Source organism: Pteropus vampyrus, unplaced genomic scaffold, assembly GCF_000151845.1.
Source record: "Pteropus vampyrus isolate Shadow unplaced genomic scaffold, Pvam_2.0 Scaffold1, whole genome shotgun sequence".
In the NCBI taxonomy this organism is placed as follows: Eukaryota; Metazoa; Chordata; class Mammalia; order Chiroptera; family Pteropodidae; genus Pteropus; species Pteropus vampyrus.
Genome location: NW_011888782.1, coordinates 25,931,452 through 25,952,730, shown reverse-complemented (window position 1 = coordinate 25,952,730; position 21,279 = coordinate 25,931,452). Strand labels below are relative to the sequence as shown.

General features: G+C 40.5%; 1 protein-coding gene across 1 annotated transcript in view; it reads right to left on the bottom strand.

The window, feature by feature from the left end:
* Positions 1-21,279, bottom strand: part of GPR156 (G protein-coupled receptor 156) — a 79,781-nt gene that overhangs the window by 4,963 nt on the left and 53,539 nt on the right. The window contains exons 5-10 of the mRNA XM_011373747.2: positions 16,410-16,545; positions 16,102-16,212; positions 11,775-11,900; positions 10,675-10,770; positions 7,178-7,414; positions 871-1,029 (exon numbers count right to left, since the gene is read on the bottom strand). Coding sequence (XP_011372049.1) covers positions 871-1,029; positions 7,178-7,414; positions 10,675-10,770; positions 11,775-11,900; positions 16,102-16,212; positions 16,410-16,545 — 865 coding nt within the window. The remainder of the gene's footprint in view (positions 1-870; positions 1,030-7,177; positions 7,415-10,674; positions 10,771-11,774; positions 11,901-16,101; positions 16,213-16,409; positions 16,546-21,279) is intronic.

The window sequence follows — 21,279 nt, the reverse complement described above, 5'->3', positions numbered from 1 at the left end:
TACTGACTAATTCTTCTGGGCCCCGTGCCTCCTTTCTGAGGCAGCACACCCTCAAGCTTTTCCGTGTGCTTACTTCAAGCCCACACCACACTGCCCAATTCTGGGAGAGGTGCCAACTCTGGCTCAAGTACAGAAGAAAGAAGCAGCTGAGGGCTGCCTGGTACCCTCTTGGTGCTACTGTGATATTCAGAGGCCCTATTCAGCCCTCCTCCCCATCTTTAGATACTTCTTGACTCTCTGGGTTGGTGGTATGATTGAGATCTCTAGTTAGAACCGGGAAAAGACTGTAGGGCCCCTTAAGATCTTGTAAATGAGGACACCACTCTGCGTAAAGAAAGAATGTATCATACAGAAGAACCTAGCATCCACTACAACTCAGGGCCTTTGCAGTGCTGTTCACCTGCTTGAAATGCTTTTCTTTGCATTCTTTGCCTAGCCAGTTGTACTTGACCTTTAGCTCTCAGCTCAGAGAGTCTTTCCTGATAGCTCTAAATTAGGTTCCCTTGCTCTCACCACCCATTATTCTGTCTTACCACCCTGATTTTTTCCTTCATCATTCTCTTGATCAATATCTATTCACTCCATTAGACTGTGAGCTCCATGAGGGTAGGGACTATGTTTTATTCATTAGCATTTAGCTCAATGCCTGGCACACATCTATTCGGTGAATGAATGCATGGGTGAGGGGCAGCAGTGGGGGGTCACTGGGAAAATGTTGAGGTTTTTGCCAGAGGCTAAGGGAAGTAGGAATGGCTAGGAAGTGGGGGAAGGGAAGGAAAAGAAAGAATGTTAACGGTGCAACATCTGGGGCCCACCAGTGCATGACCGGAGTTCTTTATAGAGAATCCACTAGGCAGGGGTCTGGCTTACTTCTGTGAGGAGCCTTTCCATGGAGTTCCTCTCTCCTCTAGTGTGGCAATTCTGTTCCTCACCATACTGAGTATGGCAGCTTTTGCTGGGAGTGCTGAAATATTTGGCCATGCATCTGATTGTTTGGTTTTCCTCTTCAAATGCCTTCCATTGCTTCAGCTGTTAGATAAAAGAACACATGTTATTTATTTAATTACACACCCAGAAACACATTCTCTCACTCTTTCTCCAAAATACCAAGGAATGACAGTGATACACAAATGCACAAACTTCTCTCTCTCCTCAACATGTACTTTACTCTGAAAAGCTCATAGATAGTAGTGGTAGAAGGTATAGAGAATGCTAAGGCTATACAATTTTAAAAAATGCCAAAGGAAGATGACAGGTAGATGAAACAACAATCTTAGTGTGTGACCTACTCATTGCTGAACTGGTCAAAGAAAACCAGCGTTGGAGTATATTTCTAGGGCCACATTCTACAACCAGAGTTTAGGAGCTAGAACAGGGTTAAACAATCTAACCACTGTATGTTTCAAATGAAACTGTTTCTAGTTATACATAGCTGTTCTTAATTATCCTCATTTGTTGAGTAATGGTGTGCTTACTGCGACTGAAAACCCAGTTCCTTGCTGGAGGAATTTCTAACCCAAATCAGTAATCAAGGCTCAGATATATAATGGTAACAAAAATCAGTAAGGATGATAGAACATTAGGTTTGCGATCTGACCATCTTTTTCCCTTAAAAAATGAGGAAAGACTCAGGAGTACAACTTGTTGAGGCCCACGCAGCTAGTTAACAGCAGAGCCACAGCTGTAACCGGGGCCCTGGGCCACACCGCATGAGCTCAACACAGCTAATGAAGAGAGACTGTTAATGGTGCAAGTCCTAGGGAAAGATTCTCAGGAGAAACCAGTTTTGAGAAACAACTTATGGAAACTGGTTTAGTTTAACAGGCATGGAGCTGAACATAGAACATTCACAAATGGGGGCAGGGTCCTGAGCCTTTGGGACTCTGCCTCTACCTGGTGAATGCCAGAGATGTGGACGCCAGAGGGAGCCACAGTTCTGGAGGCTTCTCTTTTTTCCCTTAGGAATTCTCATAACTAACTGAGAATCCCAGGGATGTACGGCGGGCACTCTGGTACCTTAGCTCTAGAAACGATGTTGAGGTGTCTGCGGGAGCCTCACAGGGATCCTGGGTCTTTTTTGCTCACTCATTAAACATTTACTAACCTATGTTTGGTAAATCTCATGTAGGATTCTAAATCCATCCAGCAATTTCAACACCACATTCTCACCCAAGTCTTCTTGAGTCCTCTGTTGATTTAGCATGAGTACCTCAACGTTATCAGGAATCTGTGTGACTCGTGCTGGGTCAGGCTGGGAACCGCCCCCTCCGATGCCCTTCCTGAAGGCCTCGTCCCTAGAATGCCATCAGCTTACGACCTTACTCAGGAGTTCCTGGACCCTGGCACCACAGGGTCACTCTATGGTCATGAGCGGATGGAGCAAATCTCGTGTTGTCCTCCTAGCACTGACCCTAGCAGTGTCACAGTATCTCCACTCCCTCTCAGGGCCTCCTCATTTCCTTAGCAGTACAGCTTTTTCTCTCTTCTCCAGTACCCTCAGTCCGAGCCCTCTCTGCAGGGCTGCTGGGAGAACTGCTCAACACGGGTGTAAGGGCACATTCAAGGCTTTTGATCTGTCTCACCTTAAGCTGGCCGGGTGGAGCCAGGGTGCCCCTTGACTAAAGCTCACTCTTAATTCCCGTTTCTTAAGATCCTGGTCCTTAAAATTTGACTATTTAGGTTTCAGGAATATGGCAATAAATGATCCTCAGGTCACAGTTTCGGGACCTCTCCATGACCCTTCTTCCAGAAGGGGAGGCATATTCCGATTTTCTCAGCCTCTGACCTATGTGAGTATGGTAGGCTAAATAATGGCCCTCCCCAAAGTGTTCCCCTCTTAATTCCTGGAACTTGTAAATATGTTACTTCACATGGCAAAAGGGATTCTGTAAACATGCTTAAGGATTTTGAGATAGGAAGATTTTTCTGGATTATCCAATGGGCCCAATGTAATCACGAGTCCTCACGAGAGAGAGGCAGGGGAGACAGAGTCAGAAAAAGAGATGTCACAATGGAAATAAAGGTCAGAAAGAGATCTGAAGATGTCATACTGCCGGCTCTGCTGACAGAGGAAGAGGCCATGAGCCAAAGAATGCAGGTGGCCTCTAGAAGCTGGGAAAGGCATGGACACAGATTCTCCCCTAGAGCCTCCAGAAGGAACGCAGACCTACCGGCATCTTGATTTTAGCCAAATAAGACTCACTTCAGACTTCTGATCTCCAGAACCATAATACATTTGTACTGTTTTAAGCCACGAAATTTGAGGTAATTTGCTACAGCAGCAACAGGAAACTAATACAGCAGGAATAAATCTCAAGTATTCAACAGGACATACTAGGGCCTTGAGAAGTTCACCCCATGTGCCTCTCTTACCTCTTGCCACTCTCCTCTAGTTTCAATCTGTGCTTCAAAAAGTGCAAAGACTTGTGGTGCTCCAAACATACCCTGTGCTCTCACTCACCTCTCTGCCTCTGGTCATGATGTTCTCCCATCTGAAATGCCACCCACTGCCCTACCCCAATCTGCTCAAGGAACTCTTACTCCTCCTTCGAGACTGGGCCTGAACGTACCATTTTCTGAGAAGATGCCATCAAGTTCTCAGACAGGCTGGGGTACCCCTTCGTCAGCATCATGCAACATGCCTTCCTCAAACACTTATCAGGTATTATTATTCCTTTCGCATCTGCTCCAAACTAGAGATGGACCTAGAGATGGGGCCATGTGTTGAACTGCATGTTCCCAGCACTTAATAAATGGATGGATAAATACATGAAAAAAAATGAAGAAAGTTTTCCTTTAAAAAGCTCACCTGTCGATGAGGGGCACTGACACATATCAGACAACTCTAAGGCAGAGTACAAAGTCCTAAGTACTTCCACGGAGGAGCGGATGAAACATTTTGGGGATTTAGAGGAGAAAACAATGTCCTACCTCAGGACCCACCGGCTGTCAGAGGTGGAAGAGAGGAGGAGGCGTGTGGGGGGATGGCTCACGTTCAAGTCACAAAGGCTGGCTCCTTGCCGGTAATAACCTCTGTGTTTGACATAAACACTCAGGCATTTCCTGAGGGCCCGTGGAGAATGCTGCTTGGTCAGCTCACCTCTTTATCCATTTCACTCAGCTCTCTAGCGCCACCTAGCTGCGCTTGAGGTATCTGTGCCATCATTTTCATAAACCCCTCCCACCACAGTCCAATCCGAAGGCTCAAAGGCATGAAGGAGGCCCCCCACCCCCTGCTCCCGCCTCTACCCATTTTGCTCTCCTCAGATACTTCTCCGAATTCCCTCAGCTGTCCTACTCTCCTGGGAACACACAGTGCAGGTCTCACAGGGTGAATCTTCTACCATGGGCCAATGGGGAAAATCAATTCAAGAGTGCATAAAAGAAGGACAAACCTTAGTTACATTTATATTTTGAAAAAATATAACCTAAACCTAAAATACAATAGACTATAAAAAATATTTTTAAGTTTTAGCTCATCGTCAGTTCAAGACGAGAAAAAGCATGAGAGAGAAAACAGAAGAGGAAAGATAGAGTAAGAGAAAGCAAGCTCAAGACAGCTTGGAGAAAAAATGGGAATGAGGCAGAGAGAAAGAAAGAGAACAGTCAACACTGTCCATCCATCCAGTTCCTGTATCCCATTATAATTCCACTTCTACTCTCATTTCAACAAATCGATTGCTTATTGTTTAGTTCAAACCTAGAAGTCAGATTTCAAGTGAACTTCACCCTGCATTTTTGTCTGTGTGTAGATGGGAATGTACCTGGATAGCACTACTGTCCTAGGTGCTGAGAATTCAAACACCAAGCACAGTGGAAGTCTTGTGTCTGAAGCTTACAATGCAAGAGGGAAAGAGGCAAGTGTTGAAGGAGGAGATATAAGTAGGGCCCCATCATGGAGGCTGCTGATTCACTCAATTTTCAGCTGGAGGTCTTGTTTTAGATCAGGAAGGCTTTCCTCTAATAGTTCCCTGGTGATTACTTCTGCCCCAAATTATTTTGTTCTTTCAGAGACACTTATTAGCTCTAAATTGTATCCCTAGATCTGTTCTCTGTATTTTCTTATCTAATTTAATTTTTTATCTGTCACTTTGTGTTGTTTCCTTAAATTAATTCACTCTTCAATATTTTGCCATGCCCAATTGCCTATTCAATGTTTCTATTGGGGTTTTAAATTTAAAACAATATTTTTCATCATTATTTAATATTTCACGATTTAAGATTATATCCTTCTTGTGATGGTTTGCCTTAGTTGAAGAGAGGGAATATCCCTTGAACCCTCTTTATGAGACAAATCTAATATCTTCTAAAAACTTTCTCTATTTTACTTCAGAAGAAAACAGCTTCTCCAAATCTTCAAAACTTTGTGGTCCTCTTCTTATGAACTGCATAATCTTCATAGGTCCTTTCCCCCTGAATTTACAGTCTTCCGTGCGAAGAGCTATTGTTTCCTAGTATAGTAAATACATTCTCTTGGCTTTTCCCTCATTATCACAAGATGGCTGCCATAGCTCTAGGCATCACAAACATTCAAGGTAGAAAGAGGGTAGATGTGATGCCAGCCACACCCATAGCTTTTTCAGGAAAGCAAAAGCTTTCTCAGAAGTCTCCCAGAAAACCTTTAGTGTTCAAAACTGTGTCACATGGGCACCCCTAGCTATAAGGTGGCTGTAAAAGCAAGTGTTTAGCTCTTTCAGCCTATATTGTGGAGGTGAGCAGGGAAGAAAGGGTTTGGCAATGGGTGGATGGGTTACCAATCAACAATGTTGACCACAGGGCCAAGGGGTGGTTTTCCCAAAAGGTCTCTCCCCACTCCCCTTTCGCCAGCTCCCAAAGTGGAACAGCCCTTGCTTTTCATAGCCCTTTTCTTTTATTTTCCAGACAAATAAGACTCAACTCTCAATGGCTTCCTTCAACCAGTTCTCATAACATTAAGATTCAGACTGCACATATCTGTTAACATACTAAAAACCACTAAATTGTACACTTTAAATGGGTGAATTGTGTGGTATATGAATTATATTTCAATAAATCTGTTAAAAAATTTTTTTTTAAAGATTCAGCAAAAATGCCTCTAGTTTCTGGCACAGAGGCAATACCCATCCTTGGTTTTTAGTGCCGCTGCTACAGATTTTTCCATATTTGTTTACTCTTTGGATCATTTTAATGAGAATTTATGAAACGGAAGAAGAGTAAAAGATCTATTCTTGTGTCATATCATCATGCTACAAAGTGCACTCTTTCCTTTTATAAGTACACTGTAACCCTCCATCAGCCAATGCTTTATCAGATAGCGCCCTCATGGAGAAGTCATTCACAGTCAGCTAGAAGCTGGAATAGGAACCAGGATGAAGTCTTGAGGGGGTAGTGGGATGAGGGAGGGCTCAAGGAAAGAAACAGAGAACTAGAAGGGAAACAGGAGAAGTATCTAATGCCAAGTTCATTAATTCAGATGTAGGTGGCTCAGTGGTACCCTCAGGCATAACATGAATAAGTTCACTTCACTTTCCTTTAGGAGCCTATGGATTCGTTGCCTTTTCCTCCAACTCTCTTTTGTCCTCTTTGCTGTCTGGACATTTCTGCTTCTATCTTCCTCTCTCATTTGTTTTTTCCCCCATAATCTCCATAATATGAAACACATATTTTTTTTATTTAGATTTTATTTCTCCATATTGTAAAAAGAAGAGGAATGCTCTATATTTTCCGCTAATAAAAAGAAAGAAAAAGCATTTAAAATTGCATAAAGTTCCAAATGAGTTTTCCCCTATAAATTCTCAATCCCAAATAGGAAAGAAAGAAAGTCTCCTCTCTCCCAGGCTAGTGAAAGAGTGATATTATCAAGATAAAGAAGGGATTGGAGAAGGGCGAAGCAGACTGGAGGGTGGGTAGAAAAGCAGGTCTGCGAGGCAGCTGCTAGGAATGGAAGCAGGTTGCCGCCACGGATCTACCGCTCTGTCCTGCCCTCCTTGCTGACCAGGAGCAGAGATGTCTTCCTTCAGAAGAACCAGGAAGGAAGAACAGAGGGAGCCAGCTCGCTTGGAACCTACTTTCCTCTGACTCTTCAGTAAATGGTAATCAAAAGTCTCAACAGAAAACACAGCGAGCCATTTATCGTGCCCAGCAAAGCCTCTGGAGTGACTAGGAGGACCAGCCCTGCCAAATCCACCTTAGAGCATACCTGGGGGATGAAGATGAAGCAGTTGATTGTGGTTGTGCAAACAAAGATTCCTCCGGAAGTGAGGCCAAAGACCAGGTTGGGCCAGGAGTGCAGGTATCTGGTGACCACAAAAAGAAGCCCAGCAGCCAACACCATGAAGTTGACCCCAACCATGATGGTTAAAGACTGATTCACAGGAGGAGAGCTGACATGGTCAGTTAGGCCAGCCAGGTAGGCACCGTACAGCAGCAGTAGACCCTGGAGGCGGAGGGGAGAACCGGGGGTTCAGAAAAGTGGAATCACAGGCTTGAGGTCAAAGAGTAGGAGGGTTGAGGCCAATTTCCTCATCTGTAAAGTAAGGATAATAATACCTACCTTAAAGGTTTGCTATGAGGATCTACTCGGACACAAAAGGAAGCTTAGGGTAGTCCCTTACTTTATTAAGTAGATGCTTAATAAATGCTATTTTCCTCTCCTGCACTGAGAATTAGTTTATTGGAAGTCAGCAAGTCAGCCATCAGACATGACTCTGCCAGGGCAAGGCACAAGCCAGGATGGTGGAGGTGGGCTGGAGCCCTACAGAAAAGGCTGAGGGCACTAGGAGGGTAGCAGGCACATTGAGCTACTAGTGGTGAGGGTTGCCGCATCCACTGTGTGGTTTTGCACTGCATGGAGCCGAAGGCCATGTGGAAGCTGAAAGAGCCCTGTGGTCTGTTTGTCAAGCCATGTGCCTCTCCAGGGCTAGAGCCCCAAGGAAAGGGCTCTTTTTTCTAATTTTCCCAAAGGCACCATCTGCTTGCCAAGCTCTGCACCTGCAAGATTGCATCTGCCTAGAAGGGGTGCCTTTTTCTAATTTATACAAAGGATCTCTATAGGCTAGCAGCGGCTCTGTGCCAGTGGGTGTTTATGGGAGATGAAGAGTGGAAACAGAGGAGAACAAAGGCAGGCTGGGACCTAGATGAGACTGTGGGGCAGGCACAGGCAGCAAAGGCTCCAGCTACACCCTTCACCCTCTTTGTGACATTCCCTGCCCCCATCACTGGGAACCCAGGGCCCTATTCTTTCCTCTTTCCCATGAATATAAACTTGTTCTCAGATTTCTCATTTGTACTAAGAAGAAAATGACTCACAGCACCTTAAAGTGCTACCTCTCTTGGAAGAAGCTGCATTTAAACAGAAATCAAAGCTTTAATCAATAATACATAATAGACAGGTTTAACACATAATAATACATAATATATAGGAACGACATTTTTCCCTGACTACGTGCAAAGTGTCATGCTAGGTGTAGGGCAGAAAACAATGCTACGAAGAGAAATAAGTCATGGTCCTGCCTTTCAAAGAGCTCAGTCTGGTAGGGAGATTTAAGGCAAGTACGCAAATGTCTTGTGTTTTATACCACAGGATGTGAAGATGCCATGGGAGATGAGGTGGGCTGGGAACTATGGGGATTCAGAGGGAGAACTAACGATGAAAGTAAGGTTAGTTACCAGCAGGGCATTTGCCAGTAACCCCGAAATCCCACAATGTGACCAACTCCACCTGCAGAGACAGCACTAAAGATAATTTTGAGGAGGACTGGCTGTGCCTAGGAGTCAGCACGGCAGAGATGCCTTATGGGTGCCCCCAGTGCCCAGTGTCCCAAATGGGGCCTGAGGGCCAAACGTGGCCACCCTGAGATCTTCAATGACTAGAAGACAGACAAGTCAGGAGGCCAGTGGGGCCTGACTTTTGAATAGATGATGCCATCAGGTGGCATTTGGCAGATTTGGATTACTAGCAATTTAATCAAAAGTGAATGAAATTCTCATAATTTTGAAATCTTCAAATCTGATTCTATTAAAATGTCTTAATTACATTAAAATTCTTACCAGAAGGGAACTAGGTATGAATAAAGCCTCTATACATCCATGACCCGTGTTTGAGTGAATCATATGTACTTGGATGTCATTCTTCACTGCTGAGAAGTGTGGGATAGAGGGCAGTTGACAGACTCAGGTGGGGGCTCCCGGAACCTAATGCCGAGATTTGGGCTCTCCTCAGGGACTGCTCGCGGACCAGGGAGCCCACGAGGGTCTGGCTCAGTCAGTTTCTGATCCTCAGCACTCTTTCCCTCTTTTCTTTCTTTGTTCTTCAGAAAGATATTACAGTGAAATAAAATGGAAATGGGATTATATAAAAGGCAATGGAGAAAATAAATCAAGTTGATCTGTGAAGTGAGTTGTTAGGGGAGCAGCGCTGAGTTTCTGTGCTGGGGAGGATATGCTCTTCTATGAGGATTCGAGGAACTGGGAGAGGCAGTTTTTCAGAACCGTCTGGGGGAGCAGCAGAAGATTAATAATAATAGCATCTAACATTTACTGAGCTCTTACTATGGGCCAGGAGTAGCTGAAAACTCTTACCATTCATTAACTCTTTTGAAACAGAACGGTTCTGAAAGGATATTATCATCATCCCCAAGTTATATAAGAGGAAACTGAGGCTCTGAGAGGTTAAATGAGGTTCTGGGTCAGCTAGGAAGGGGTTGAGTCAGAATTCAAACCCTGTTCTGTCATAGTCTAAAGCTCATTTTCTTATCCATTAGAAATAAACTAAAGATCAAGAGCTGTTTGCTTCCTAGTGTTTTCTTCTAAAAACATTTCTATCGTAGTAATATATGCACAAAATTAAAAAGCAATTTTTCCCTATCCCCACCCTCCCTATCTCCACACCTATTTCTTAGAAGCAACCACTTGAACTTTTTCCTGGTGGCGAAGTGAGTGACGTTTACTTTTAAAGACCACATATTTCTAGAAAAACTCCTACTCTTCTAGCAATCAGTTGACCAGCCTGATAGTCAGCAGGCAGCCTTCTGCCATGCAAGGCTTGCCCCGTTCATTGGAACAGGCTTGCTCTATGCTCCCCAGAGCCAGATTCTCTGTTCCTCCAAGCTGAAAACCAGCTAATAGGATAGTTGGTTATAAGGACCTCCCTTAGTGCCCTGTATAGGTATCCCGCACCCTATGGAAATAATATCCTACTTTTGCCATCTAATAGAGACAAATGAATCTAATGATGGCAGATTCATAGCAATAAGGGAGACACTGTGATATAGCTGGAATCACTCAAATGATACCATGGGTGTTGAAGTCTGTCTTAGGGCCAACCCTGCTTCTAACCAGAATGAGAAAGTTAGGTGGGTGAATGGCAGCGGGATACCTTGATCCAAATCTTCCTTGTAGGAAGAAAACCAGTATTGCCAAACCAGTTTTAAAAACCAGACCCAGAAATGGGAGAAATGGTAGGTGAATTCCACATGAGTTGGGGGAGGACAAAATGAGGGAGTCCAAAGAAATGAAAAAGTGACCCCCCCCCAAAAAATAAAGAGAAATAATAAGGGTCACGACTTTGAGATTTAAGTGGCAACGGATGTCTCCCCTGGTTTCAATATTTTTTTTGCAGAAATCACTTTGTTAACTCCCTCTTCATATCCATTTTGTTGGCGACAGACTATATCCCAAGGAGATGTGGTTACCAACCTTGCATCCCAAAACAAGAGCAATCCAGACATCGGGGTACCGGGAGGCACAGAAGTGTGTGCTGGTCAGTGAGCAGGACACTTCTCTTCCTGTCACCTAGGAAGGACACAGACTCAGGACTGAGGGTACGCACGATTGCCAGAAACACATAGCAGATCCCTGTGAACATCCTGGAGCATGAACTCCTCTACAGTATATTTCCTCCTTAATATATAAAAGCTATAAAATTTAGGTGACTCCATTAGAATCTAAATGAGAGGGACTCTTCATTGGAGGATAAGATGATAAGGTTGGGCTGACAGGTGGATGCTTGGTGACAGCAGGGTCTATCCCATTATGTACTTTGTTACTATAATGATCCAAATTTTGGTGCATCAGCAAAATTACAAATTATTTCACATCATGTTCCTGCTATTTGTTAACAGTTGAAACCTGAAATATTAAATCTGCAATGTCAAGATTCCACTGTATCCCTCAGTCCATTGTGAGGCTGGAGACATAGATTTCCTATTAATTGAACACTATGTACTGGGCACGGTTGAGTTCTTGACCTGCATTGTTTCACTTACTTTTCACCAGAGCCCTAAGAAATAGGTAGTATTATTATCTCCATTTTGTCTACGAGGAAATTGAGACTTAGAGAGGTTAAATAACTTTCCTAAGGTCAAGTGGCTGGAAAGTGGTCGAGCTGGGATTTGAAACAGGGTTGACTGACTCCAAAGGCCACCTGGAAATTGTACCTTTACTTCTCATCAATTAGGGGAAGGCAACTTCCTATAGCTGAAAGTTCTCATTATTGATAATGAGGAAGCAGAGATAACTGCCTGGCAGATCCAGTGTGCTGACATCTCAGTGAATGCTGTTAGAAGGCACTTGGAGTGGGAGGAGCATTGGGAATAGTGGCACACCTTGCAGACAAGGAGCAAGGCATTCATGGCAGCCACAGTTCCTAACTCTCCCTCTTATTGGGACTTATCTTCTTGTTGGGAGGATGACCACACAGTGAATACAACTGGGAGAATGACCCCCATGTACCACGGAAGCCAGAACACCCCACCCCCAGTTCAGGAATTAAATTCTCCAGGGATTGGGCCCCTCACCGTCATACTGACACTGAGAATCTGGAGGCACTGGATGGGATCAGTCAGTACCCATGTCATGAGCAGGATTGTATCAGCTATCACCAGGGCTGCCACCAACCCCAGCAGCTGCAGGTCTTTGATTATCTGTAAAAGAGTCAAGGTCATAATTTTCCTTAGCTCACTGGCTATAAGACACAGGGGCTAGTATTCTGATGAATAGGCTCGATGGTGAACACTTCCAAAAAGCTTCGTTTCCAGCTTTCGAAGGTGAAACAGATACTAAATATTTACAAGGTTTTCTACGTCTATATCATCATTACCACCATTAAAGAGTTCCATTTGCTTATCTTTCCTGTATCTTGCATTTTTCCACAAAATATTCAAAGGTCTTATAAAATAAATACTCTATTATTTCTAGATATATTTATACAAGCACACAGAGATGTGGGAGTGTTCACATAAAACTATTAACAACCATTAACCCGAAGGGTGGGATTGAGAGCTAAGAGTGGTAGAAAAGTATTACTAGCATTTTCTTTATACTTATATGAATCACTTGACCTAATACAAAGAAAATGTGTTACTTTTGTGACTACAAAAATAAAATTAAGAAAATACATAGCCTGCAACAGAGTGACAAGGAAAAATATTAATGAAAAGAGAAAATAAAGAGAATTATGATGAAGGTTCAGGTGAGGAGACTACACAACATCCATGAATTGGGGCAGAAATGTGGATCTGAGTTTTTGTCAACCAATGAAAAGAAGGAAGCACAAGCAGTTACATATTTCATGGTCTTTGTAAGATAGAAACAAATCAGTTGCTTCACCAAACTGCTCAAAACCAGTAATAAAAAGTAAAACTTCAAAGCAATCAGCAAAAAAAGATATATAGAGAGAAACAAGTCATCAGATTTCTCATCAGATACCAGGCCAGGTGAGAAAACAGTGGAGAAAAATCTTCAAAGTACTAAAAGTAAAAAAAAGAAAACCTCAACCTAGAATTCTAGCAAAACATCCAGCAAAACATATCTTTCAAAAACAAAGTTGGAATACAGACTTTTTCAGATCAACAAAAGCTGAAAAAATTCAGCATTAGCATGTTAGATATCCTTCAGGCAAAAGGAAAATAATATCGTATGAATACCTATACAAGGAGATTAAGAGCTCTGGAAATGTTAACTTCATGGGAAAAAATGGGATCAATTTTTATTTTTTAAATATCTTTAAAAGATAACTCATTTTTAAACAAAAAATAATTGTGTGGGGCTTATAACATGCAAAAGTGAAAATAATAACACAAAGATTGAGAAGGTAAGAAAGAGAAGCATACTATTGTAAAGTACTTATATTAGGTGAATACTAGTTATACACAAACTCTTCCAGAAATCAAAGAGGAGGGAATACTTCCCAATTCAATTGATAAGCTTGCATTACTCTGATACTAAAGCAGAAGATTTTACAAGAAAATTACAGAGCAATATCCCTTATGAATGTCAATACACATATTATAAGCAAAATAAATCCAACAATATAAGAACAGGATAACACATCATGACCAAGTGGAGTTTGTTTCAGGATTCAAGGACGGTCTGAGATCCTAAAATCACTTAATGTAATCCAACATATGAATAAACTAAAGAAGAAAAACCATATGATCATGTCAATAGACATAGAAAAAGCATTTTACGAAACCCAACATCGATTCCTTATATAAACTCTCAACAAAATAGGCATAGAAGGAAACTTCCCCAACTAAATAAAGGGAATCTACAATGAAATTACAGCTAATGTTTTACTGAGTTGTAAAAGACTGAATGCTTTCCCCACAGGATCAAGAACAATTTAGGAATGTCTTCTCACAGAACTTCTATTGAACACTGTACTGTTGTTTCTAGCCAGTGCTATCATACAAAAGATTAGACAAAAACTGTCTTTATTCACAGATGATATAATAATCCATGTAGAAAATCTGATGGACTCTACAAAAAAGGTAATAGAATAAATAAGTTAACAAGGTTGCAGCAAACAAGGTCAGCATATAGAAATCAATTGTATTTCTACATATTAGCAACAAATAATTAGAAAGTGAAATAAAAAACGGTAACATGTATAGTAGCATAAAAATATAAGATACTTATAAATAAATCTAATAAAAGATGTCATAGACTTCCATTGAAAACTACAATAAAAATTACTGAAATTAAAGAAGATCTAAGTAAATGGAGAAATATACTGTGTCCATAGGTTAAAAGACACAACATTGTTAAGAAGTAGATTCTCCACCATTTGACCTATAAATTCAATATAATCTCAATCAAAATCCCAGTAGGATTTTTGCAGAAATTGGCAAACTGATTCAAAAATCCATATGAAAATTCAAAGGACTTAGAATAGCCAAAACAACACTGAAAGAAAAGAACAAAGTTGGAAAACTAATATTCTCTAATTCAAAATTTAATATAAAAATACAGTAAGCAAGATAATATGATATTTGTGTCAAAAGAAACAACTACATCAATGAGACAGAGTAGATCCATAAGTAGATCTACGTATCAACAAAGGTGCAAAGGTAACTCAGTAAAGAAAGGACAGTCATTTCAGTAAAAGGTGCTAGAACAATTAGATATCTATATGTAAAAAAATCAACTTTCATCTCTACAGCACACCATATTTCAAAATTAACTCAAAATAGATCAAAGACCTAATTGTAAAACCTATAACTCTTAGAACTTCTAGAAGTAAAAACAGGAGAAAACCTTTTGTGGCCTTCGATTAAGCAAAAGTTTCTTAGATCTGATACCAAAAACATGATCCATAAAATAAAAATTAGGTAAATTGGACTTCATCAAAATTAGAAATGTTTTCTCTTTGAAAGACATTCTTAGCAAAGGAAAAGAAAAGCCACAAACTGGAAGAATATGTTTGTGAATCATATCTGATAAAGGCCTGGTATTCAGAATTACAAAAAAAAAAAAGAACTCTCAAGACTCAATAATAAGAAAACAAACAACTAAATTAAAAAATGTGTGGTAAATGAGCAGATACTTTATCAAAGAAGAGCTATACATGTGAAAAGATGTTCAATATTGCATTAGGGAAATTCAAATTAAAACACAGTGAGATATTACTACATACATCTATTAGAATGGATAAAATAAAAAAGACCAATCAAGTCAAATGTTGGTGAGGATTCAGAGGAAAGAGATTCTCAGACTCTGCTGGTGAGAATGTAATATGGTACAATCACTTTGGAAAACAGGCAACTTCTTAAAAAGTTAACCATACACCTACCTTATGTTCCAACCATTCTACTCATAGGTTTTTATGCAAGAGAAATGAAAGCATATGTCTACAAAAGGACTTGTACATTAATGTTCATAACAGTTTTATTTTTAATAACTCCCCCAAACTGGAAATAAACCCAAACATCCATCAATAGGTGAACAGATAAACAAACTGTAGTGTGTCTACACATTCAAATACTACTCAGCAATAACAAGGAAAGAATCACCAGTGCACGTAACAACATGGAAGAATTTTAAAATGATTACACCAAGCAAAAAAAGATAGACATAAAAAAAAGTACATGCTGTATGAGTCCGTTTATATAAAATTCTGGAAAAATGCAAACTCATTTATAGTGATAGAAAGCACATCAATGCTTGCCTGGGAACAGGGACAGGGATGAAAGGATTGGACAGGAGAGGGAGGAAAAGGTGCATGAGGAAGCTTTTACGGATTATACAGCACATTTCACGGTGTACACAAATGTTAAAACTTATTGAATCATACACTTTGAATATGTGCAGCTCATTGCATGTCAATTATACCTCAATAAAGCTATTTAATAAAAGCTCTTTAATAACCAGTGTTCTAGAGGGATGGACGAACTTCTTGCTCTTTAGGCGATCTTTTCCATATGTATGGGTATTCGCAGCTGAGCTTTTGATAAATATTCACCATGATTCGATAATGTTTGCTAAAAAACAAAACCCACCATTCCAGAGAAGTAAACTCCAATTGAGAAATATATTGGGTCTGGGCAGGGCCATTGGATAAAGAGTTTGATGATAAACTTTGAGGTTGAGGCAGCTCTATGAGGGAACCTGATAAAATGGGGAATGTGGTTAGGATGACAACTGATACCAGGGACATGAAGGAGATCTGCTGCCAGGTAGTTTCTAGGCTGATATTATCTGCCGAATGGGTGTCCTCTCCCTTGCTCACAGCTCTAGGCCCATCTTTCTTAGTCCAGAGAGTGCCTGGACTATGTTTCTCTAGCTTTTAATGAATAGTGAAGCTGCCGTCTGCAGTCAAGCAGTGTGTACTTGCTGCCTACTCACCACTCTCTTGTCTGGGACCCTGTGGGTAAACACCTTGTAGAGTCGCCAGCTCTTCCCCAGAATGGGTCCAAACACAAGAGAGGTCCCAATGCACAGCACAGACAGTCTTACCTACAGGTGGAAAGGGACAGAAACAAGAGGCATGAGAGGAACCTTTGTCATTCTCCACACATTCTGATCTGCAAAGCCTCAGTCCACAGAGCGCGTGGACTGAGATAAAGGTAACCACCACCCACAGGTGCAGTTGGTTAAAAAATTATCAAACTTTGGCATTATATTCAAAACAAAAATTTCAAGACTTCACTTACCTGAATGAGAATTTCCATTGAGCTTCCCATGGACGCATCTCGATCTTGAATCCCAAAGAGATAAGCGCTACTATAAGTCAGACAACTGCCCAGTAAGGTCACAATATTCAGATTGGGACTGGACATCTTCACAATCCTAGAGGGAGGCAGGAAGGAAGACACTTACAGCCATGACCCCTTGCCCTGGGAGTGGACAGAGCTTCCCCACCAGCATAGTCTCCAATGCAGCCTTAGAGTGAAAGAAAGGCCACTGGGAAGAAACCACTTTAGAGCCCCATAAAATAGCGTTATGATTTATTTAAATTTATTTTTAAAAAGAACTAAATTCTGACATTTCTCGCTTGTATGACTCCAAGTCTTTTAAAAGAAAGTCAACTTCTAAAAACAGGTAGTATCAAAGAAGAGTTAAGAGTTTTCCACATTTATAGTTGCTAAGAGACTGCTGTAGGCAGCCTAATGATTAAATAACTAGCAGGTAGATACCTAAAGAGATACAGTTTGAAGCCTAAACTACAGTTTGAGCTGTAAAGTACTATTTGGAAAAAGGTTTGAGACTTTTTTCGTACACTATTTACTTCATTTGATATGAAAATTCTTTTCCTGTGTCTACCTGACCAAGTAAGGAAGAGGAAGCAGGGGCTGAAAGAAGGAAATTTGGGAAGGGTCTTTTCTTGGGTTTTAAATAAGGTTACAGAACAATTCAAAGATTAGAGGGAGGTATGGATAATCAGGGGCTCAGATAAACCCTATGCGCCAACAGAGGCTCAGGCAGGACAAGGTAGAAATGTGTGAATTGGTTAACCTTGGGAAAACCAGGCTTAAGCTGGTTTTGTGTGTGTGTGTGATCGATAACAATTAAGAAGTAAAAGTAACTAATAGCAATTAAGAAAGAAAGCAATTATTTTTAAGAGTTTTAGTCTAAATAGTATATTTTACATATATGCAATATTTATACTGAGTCAAGTTAATTATACTTATTTTCATTTTTAATAATATCTGAAGAAGAAAGCATTGTTATCTATGTACCTGGATTACCTGGCTGACCATCTTAAAGCCTAGAGCCAAGGCAAAAGCAACTGCTTCGTGCAGCCTATTTTAATGGCAGACAAAGTCCACAGGAAGCATTAAACAGTTTGTCAGTGCTGGATTTGCGAACATTATAACTACCATTGGCCCAGCTTGATTACTTTGTGGCTGGCAGCATAATTACGTCCATACACATAAGAACACCAGACCACTGCCTTAGGACTCAGGTTTCAAGGACGGTCAACAAAGGCCAAAGAGTCCAGTCGAGCTTTCTCTGTTCTTGGAGCAAATCTTGGATGTTTTTTCCCCCCTCTAAAAGTGAAAACAACTTTCATGCATTCCCCTTGTAGAATGGGGGTAATAATACCCCTGCCCTTCAAAGCTGTGAGGATTCAATGAGGCAGTATCGCAAAGAACCTGGCACAGGACCTGGCACCTAGTAAGTATGTTCCCAACATTAGCTGCTGATATTATTAATTTCACCATTTTCCAGGCTTTAGAAACCTAGAAATTACCTTTTCTTCCCCTGTTTCTTTATCACCAAATCGATTGCCAATTTCTTTCATTTGTTATTTCAAAATCTCTCTGAGTTGTCCCTCACTCTCTATTCCTGCGATCACATTTACCCAAGATACGATCATGTCAGGAGCAATGGAACTGGAGTCAGTTGCGACAGCTGGGAATCCTGGCTGTGTCATTCACAGCTGTGTGACTTTGGGCAAGTCATTTAACTCCTCTAGGTTCCTGTTTCCTTGTGTGTGAATTCAACATGATACCATCTTTCATATTCACCCCAGATTAAATGATGTGTGTGCCAAAACTCTTTGAAAACTCTAAGGTGATGCAAAAATACTAATTTTTAGATTTTTGGTGTAATTTTCAGCTCTCTGTAACCCTCATTTTCCCCTGATACTTCCTATACATTACTTTCAGACTTATTTTCTTAAAATACTACCTTCATCACTTAGCAAGAGAGCTACACGTATAAAGAACATTTTTCTATTGTTTACCTTAAGTCTCCTGTATTTAGATTTAAGATCTAGCCCTACCCTCCTCTGTCATCATGTCTTCAACTTGTGTACTGAGAGTAATCTTCCGTAGTTTCTTTGTCTTTTCTCATAAGAAGGCGGAATATGTGGTGAATATTGACTACCGAAAGGAAAACAATGCTAACCAGCAGCTTCACAAAGCATTTGATAAGAAGAGTCATACATTTAAGGGACCAGCGCTGACACTGATTCAGAAAGGAAAGTACCACTGACCTGGGACTGGCCACTCAGTGCAGTCAGAAGCTTGGGCAGTGGTACCACTGCCAGGGCGGGCTCTTGCAAGACCAATAACTGAGGCCATTCTTCCTCACGGCTGCTCACAAGCTCCTGGGCATGAGCCATAAGTATCTCATGATGACCTCTTCACCAAGCAACGGTGAGGAGGTCACACATTTGGGTTGCCTAGATCATTGATGGGTAGGTTTCTTTCTTCACTTTTCTTTGGACCCATTTTATTGAAACATCACTGCACAGTCAGGTCTCCTTTCGTACAATCCAGTATTGCATGAAATCTTGACTTAGAACTCCTCCCCATCCTGATTTAGTTAGGAGGAACTCAGTTATTTTTGACAACATATATATTACATAGTCTTCACATCTCAGAAGTTGTTGCAAATCCATTTTTCAAATGGACATGTTATGGACTTACATATGTATATTTCATAGTAAAACAATTTTACTGAAAACTTGTCCCAGAAAAAAATGAATGAAAAATAATATAGCTATTTTGTTTGGCCAAGTTAACACCTGTGAAGTGCTGAAAAGTGAATCATCTCCAATTCAGCAGGAGAATTATGCATGTCTGGGAAGGTCTTTGCTACTTTGATAGGAATTCAACCACTATTATTTATATTTTCCTACTGAATGAAAAGATGAACCTACGTATACTGAATATTTTAATCAACCACAAACACAAAATTTACACAAAACAAGAAGATTTAAATATTACATACTTAATTATAAAGAGCCAGTCACATCTAGGTTTCTTGTGTTGCATTTATGAAGAGATAAAAACTTGGACTGGGTTACTGGCAGTCAAAAACAAGTTTTTTTAAGGATTATATAGCTATCTCATCATTTTTTCTTCATTTATTGATTGGCAATATCAGGCAAGAGCTTTCTTGATTTTTCTATTCTCAAATCAGTTCTCAATACATATAGAGAAATATATTCATCTACATCTGCAGGACTGCATCAACCTGGATTATCATCTCAGTAGTCTTTAAGACTTCAGATGCATAAGTGACATGTATCAGCTCACAGGTATGATGCTGTAAAATTCTTCATCAAATATTGGTTTCAAGTATAATAAACCTTGAGTTATAGAAGACTGACCGGTCACACTATTGTTTCTTTTTAGTGATGGTTAAGAACTGAGTTTGGAAACGTGGCCTGCAAATGGGGCTCAGGGTACCTCTTGGTTTGCCTTGACTATTAGAAAACTTTCCAAAGATGTCACAGGGTCATGCTTTCTAAAATGCTACATGAGTTGTTATAAATGATATCACTGAGTTTTAAACATATCTAAAACCAAACATGATGTCTTTCCAGAACACTTTTTAATACAATAATTAAGATTAAATTGTGAAAATCCATTGAATTTTTTTCAGTCCACTGTTTTCGATCCATGTAACAATAGGATTATAAATCTATCTCATCTGTATTCCAAATAGCTTTATTATATGATGTCATCTTTGGTGTAATGTGTGTAATGTAATAAAAAAAGTAATCATTTTTATATCTTGCTTATTTTTTTTATTTTTTAAATGAATTAATTTAAATTAATTAATCAATTAATTTTTTTGCTTATATCTAATACATCGAGTTCAAAATCCGAACCCAATTCAAATTCTGTATACCTCAAACTAGTATTTGTGTGATCTCCAACCATTTATATTCAAATTTTGTATCCTAAGGGCAAGAGCAGCCTGGCCCTGCCCCTTCCTCTTCTGCCTGGGCCACTATCCTAGTAGACCATCCTAGGAGATTTCATTAACTTTCCAACCGCCAGAGTTCTAAATCCTTCGTTCATAATGACCTCACTTTATTCCCCTTTCGGACACCCATCCCCAGAGTCATCATCACTTAGAACGATACCTCTTCATAAATTTTAAACACCAATATCCCACTCTCTGATCACAATCCATCCAAAATTTAACTCCTAGTCTTCCTCCCTCAACCTGTTCCTCTCAAATTCTTCCCTAGTTCAGGAAATAGTAACTTCATCTTTCTATTTGCTTGGATCAAAAATCTTAGGCGTCATCCTTGACTCTTGCTCACCACCAAATCTAATCATTCATGAAATCCTATTGGCTCTATCCTTGAACTACACCCAGAATCCAACTTCTTCTTACCACTTTTGCAGCCACCACCCTGATGAAAGTCTTACTTTGCATTTCTCATTTAGATTACTGCAATAGCCTCCTAACTGGTCTCCCTGCTTCTACTCTGGATATCTGTTTTTAACAAAGCAGCCAGAGCGATCGTTAAAGGTAAATCAGATCATGTCACTTCTCTGCTCAAAACCCTGCAAAGGCTCTCCATCTCACTCAGAAGAAAAGCCAGTCTTTACCAAGGTCTACAAGGCTTACATATTTGGTCCCCATTATCTCTCAACTTCATTTCCTACTTTGTCTCCTGTCCACTGTACTCCACACAGGCCTTCTTGCTGTTCCTGGAAATACCAGGCACTCACACACTTTAAGGCTTTTAAATGGCTATTTCCCCTGCCTGGAATGTTTAATTCATACATCTGCATCGTTTATGCCCTCTCTCCTTTCCTGTCTTTGTTCAAA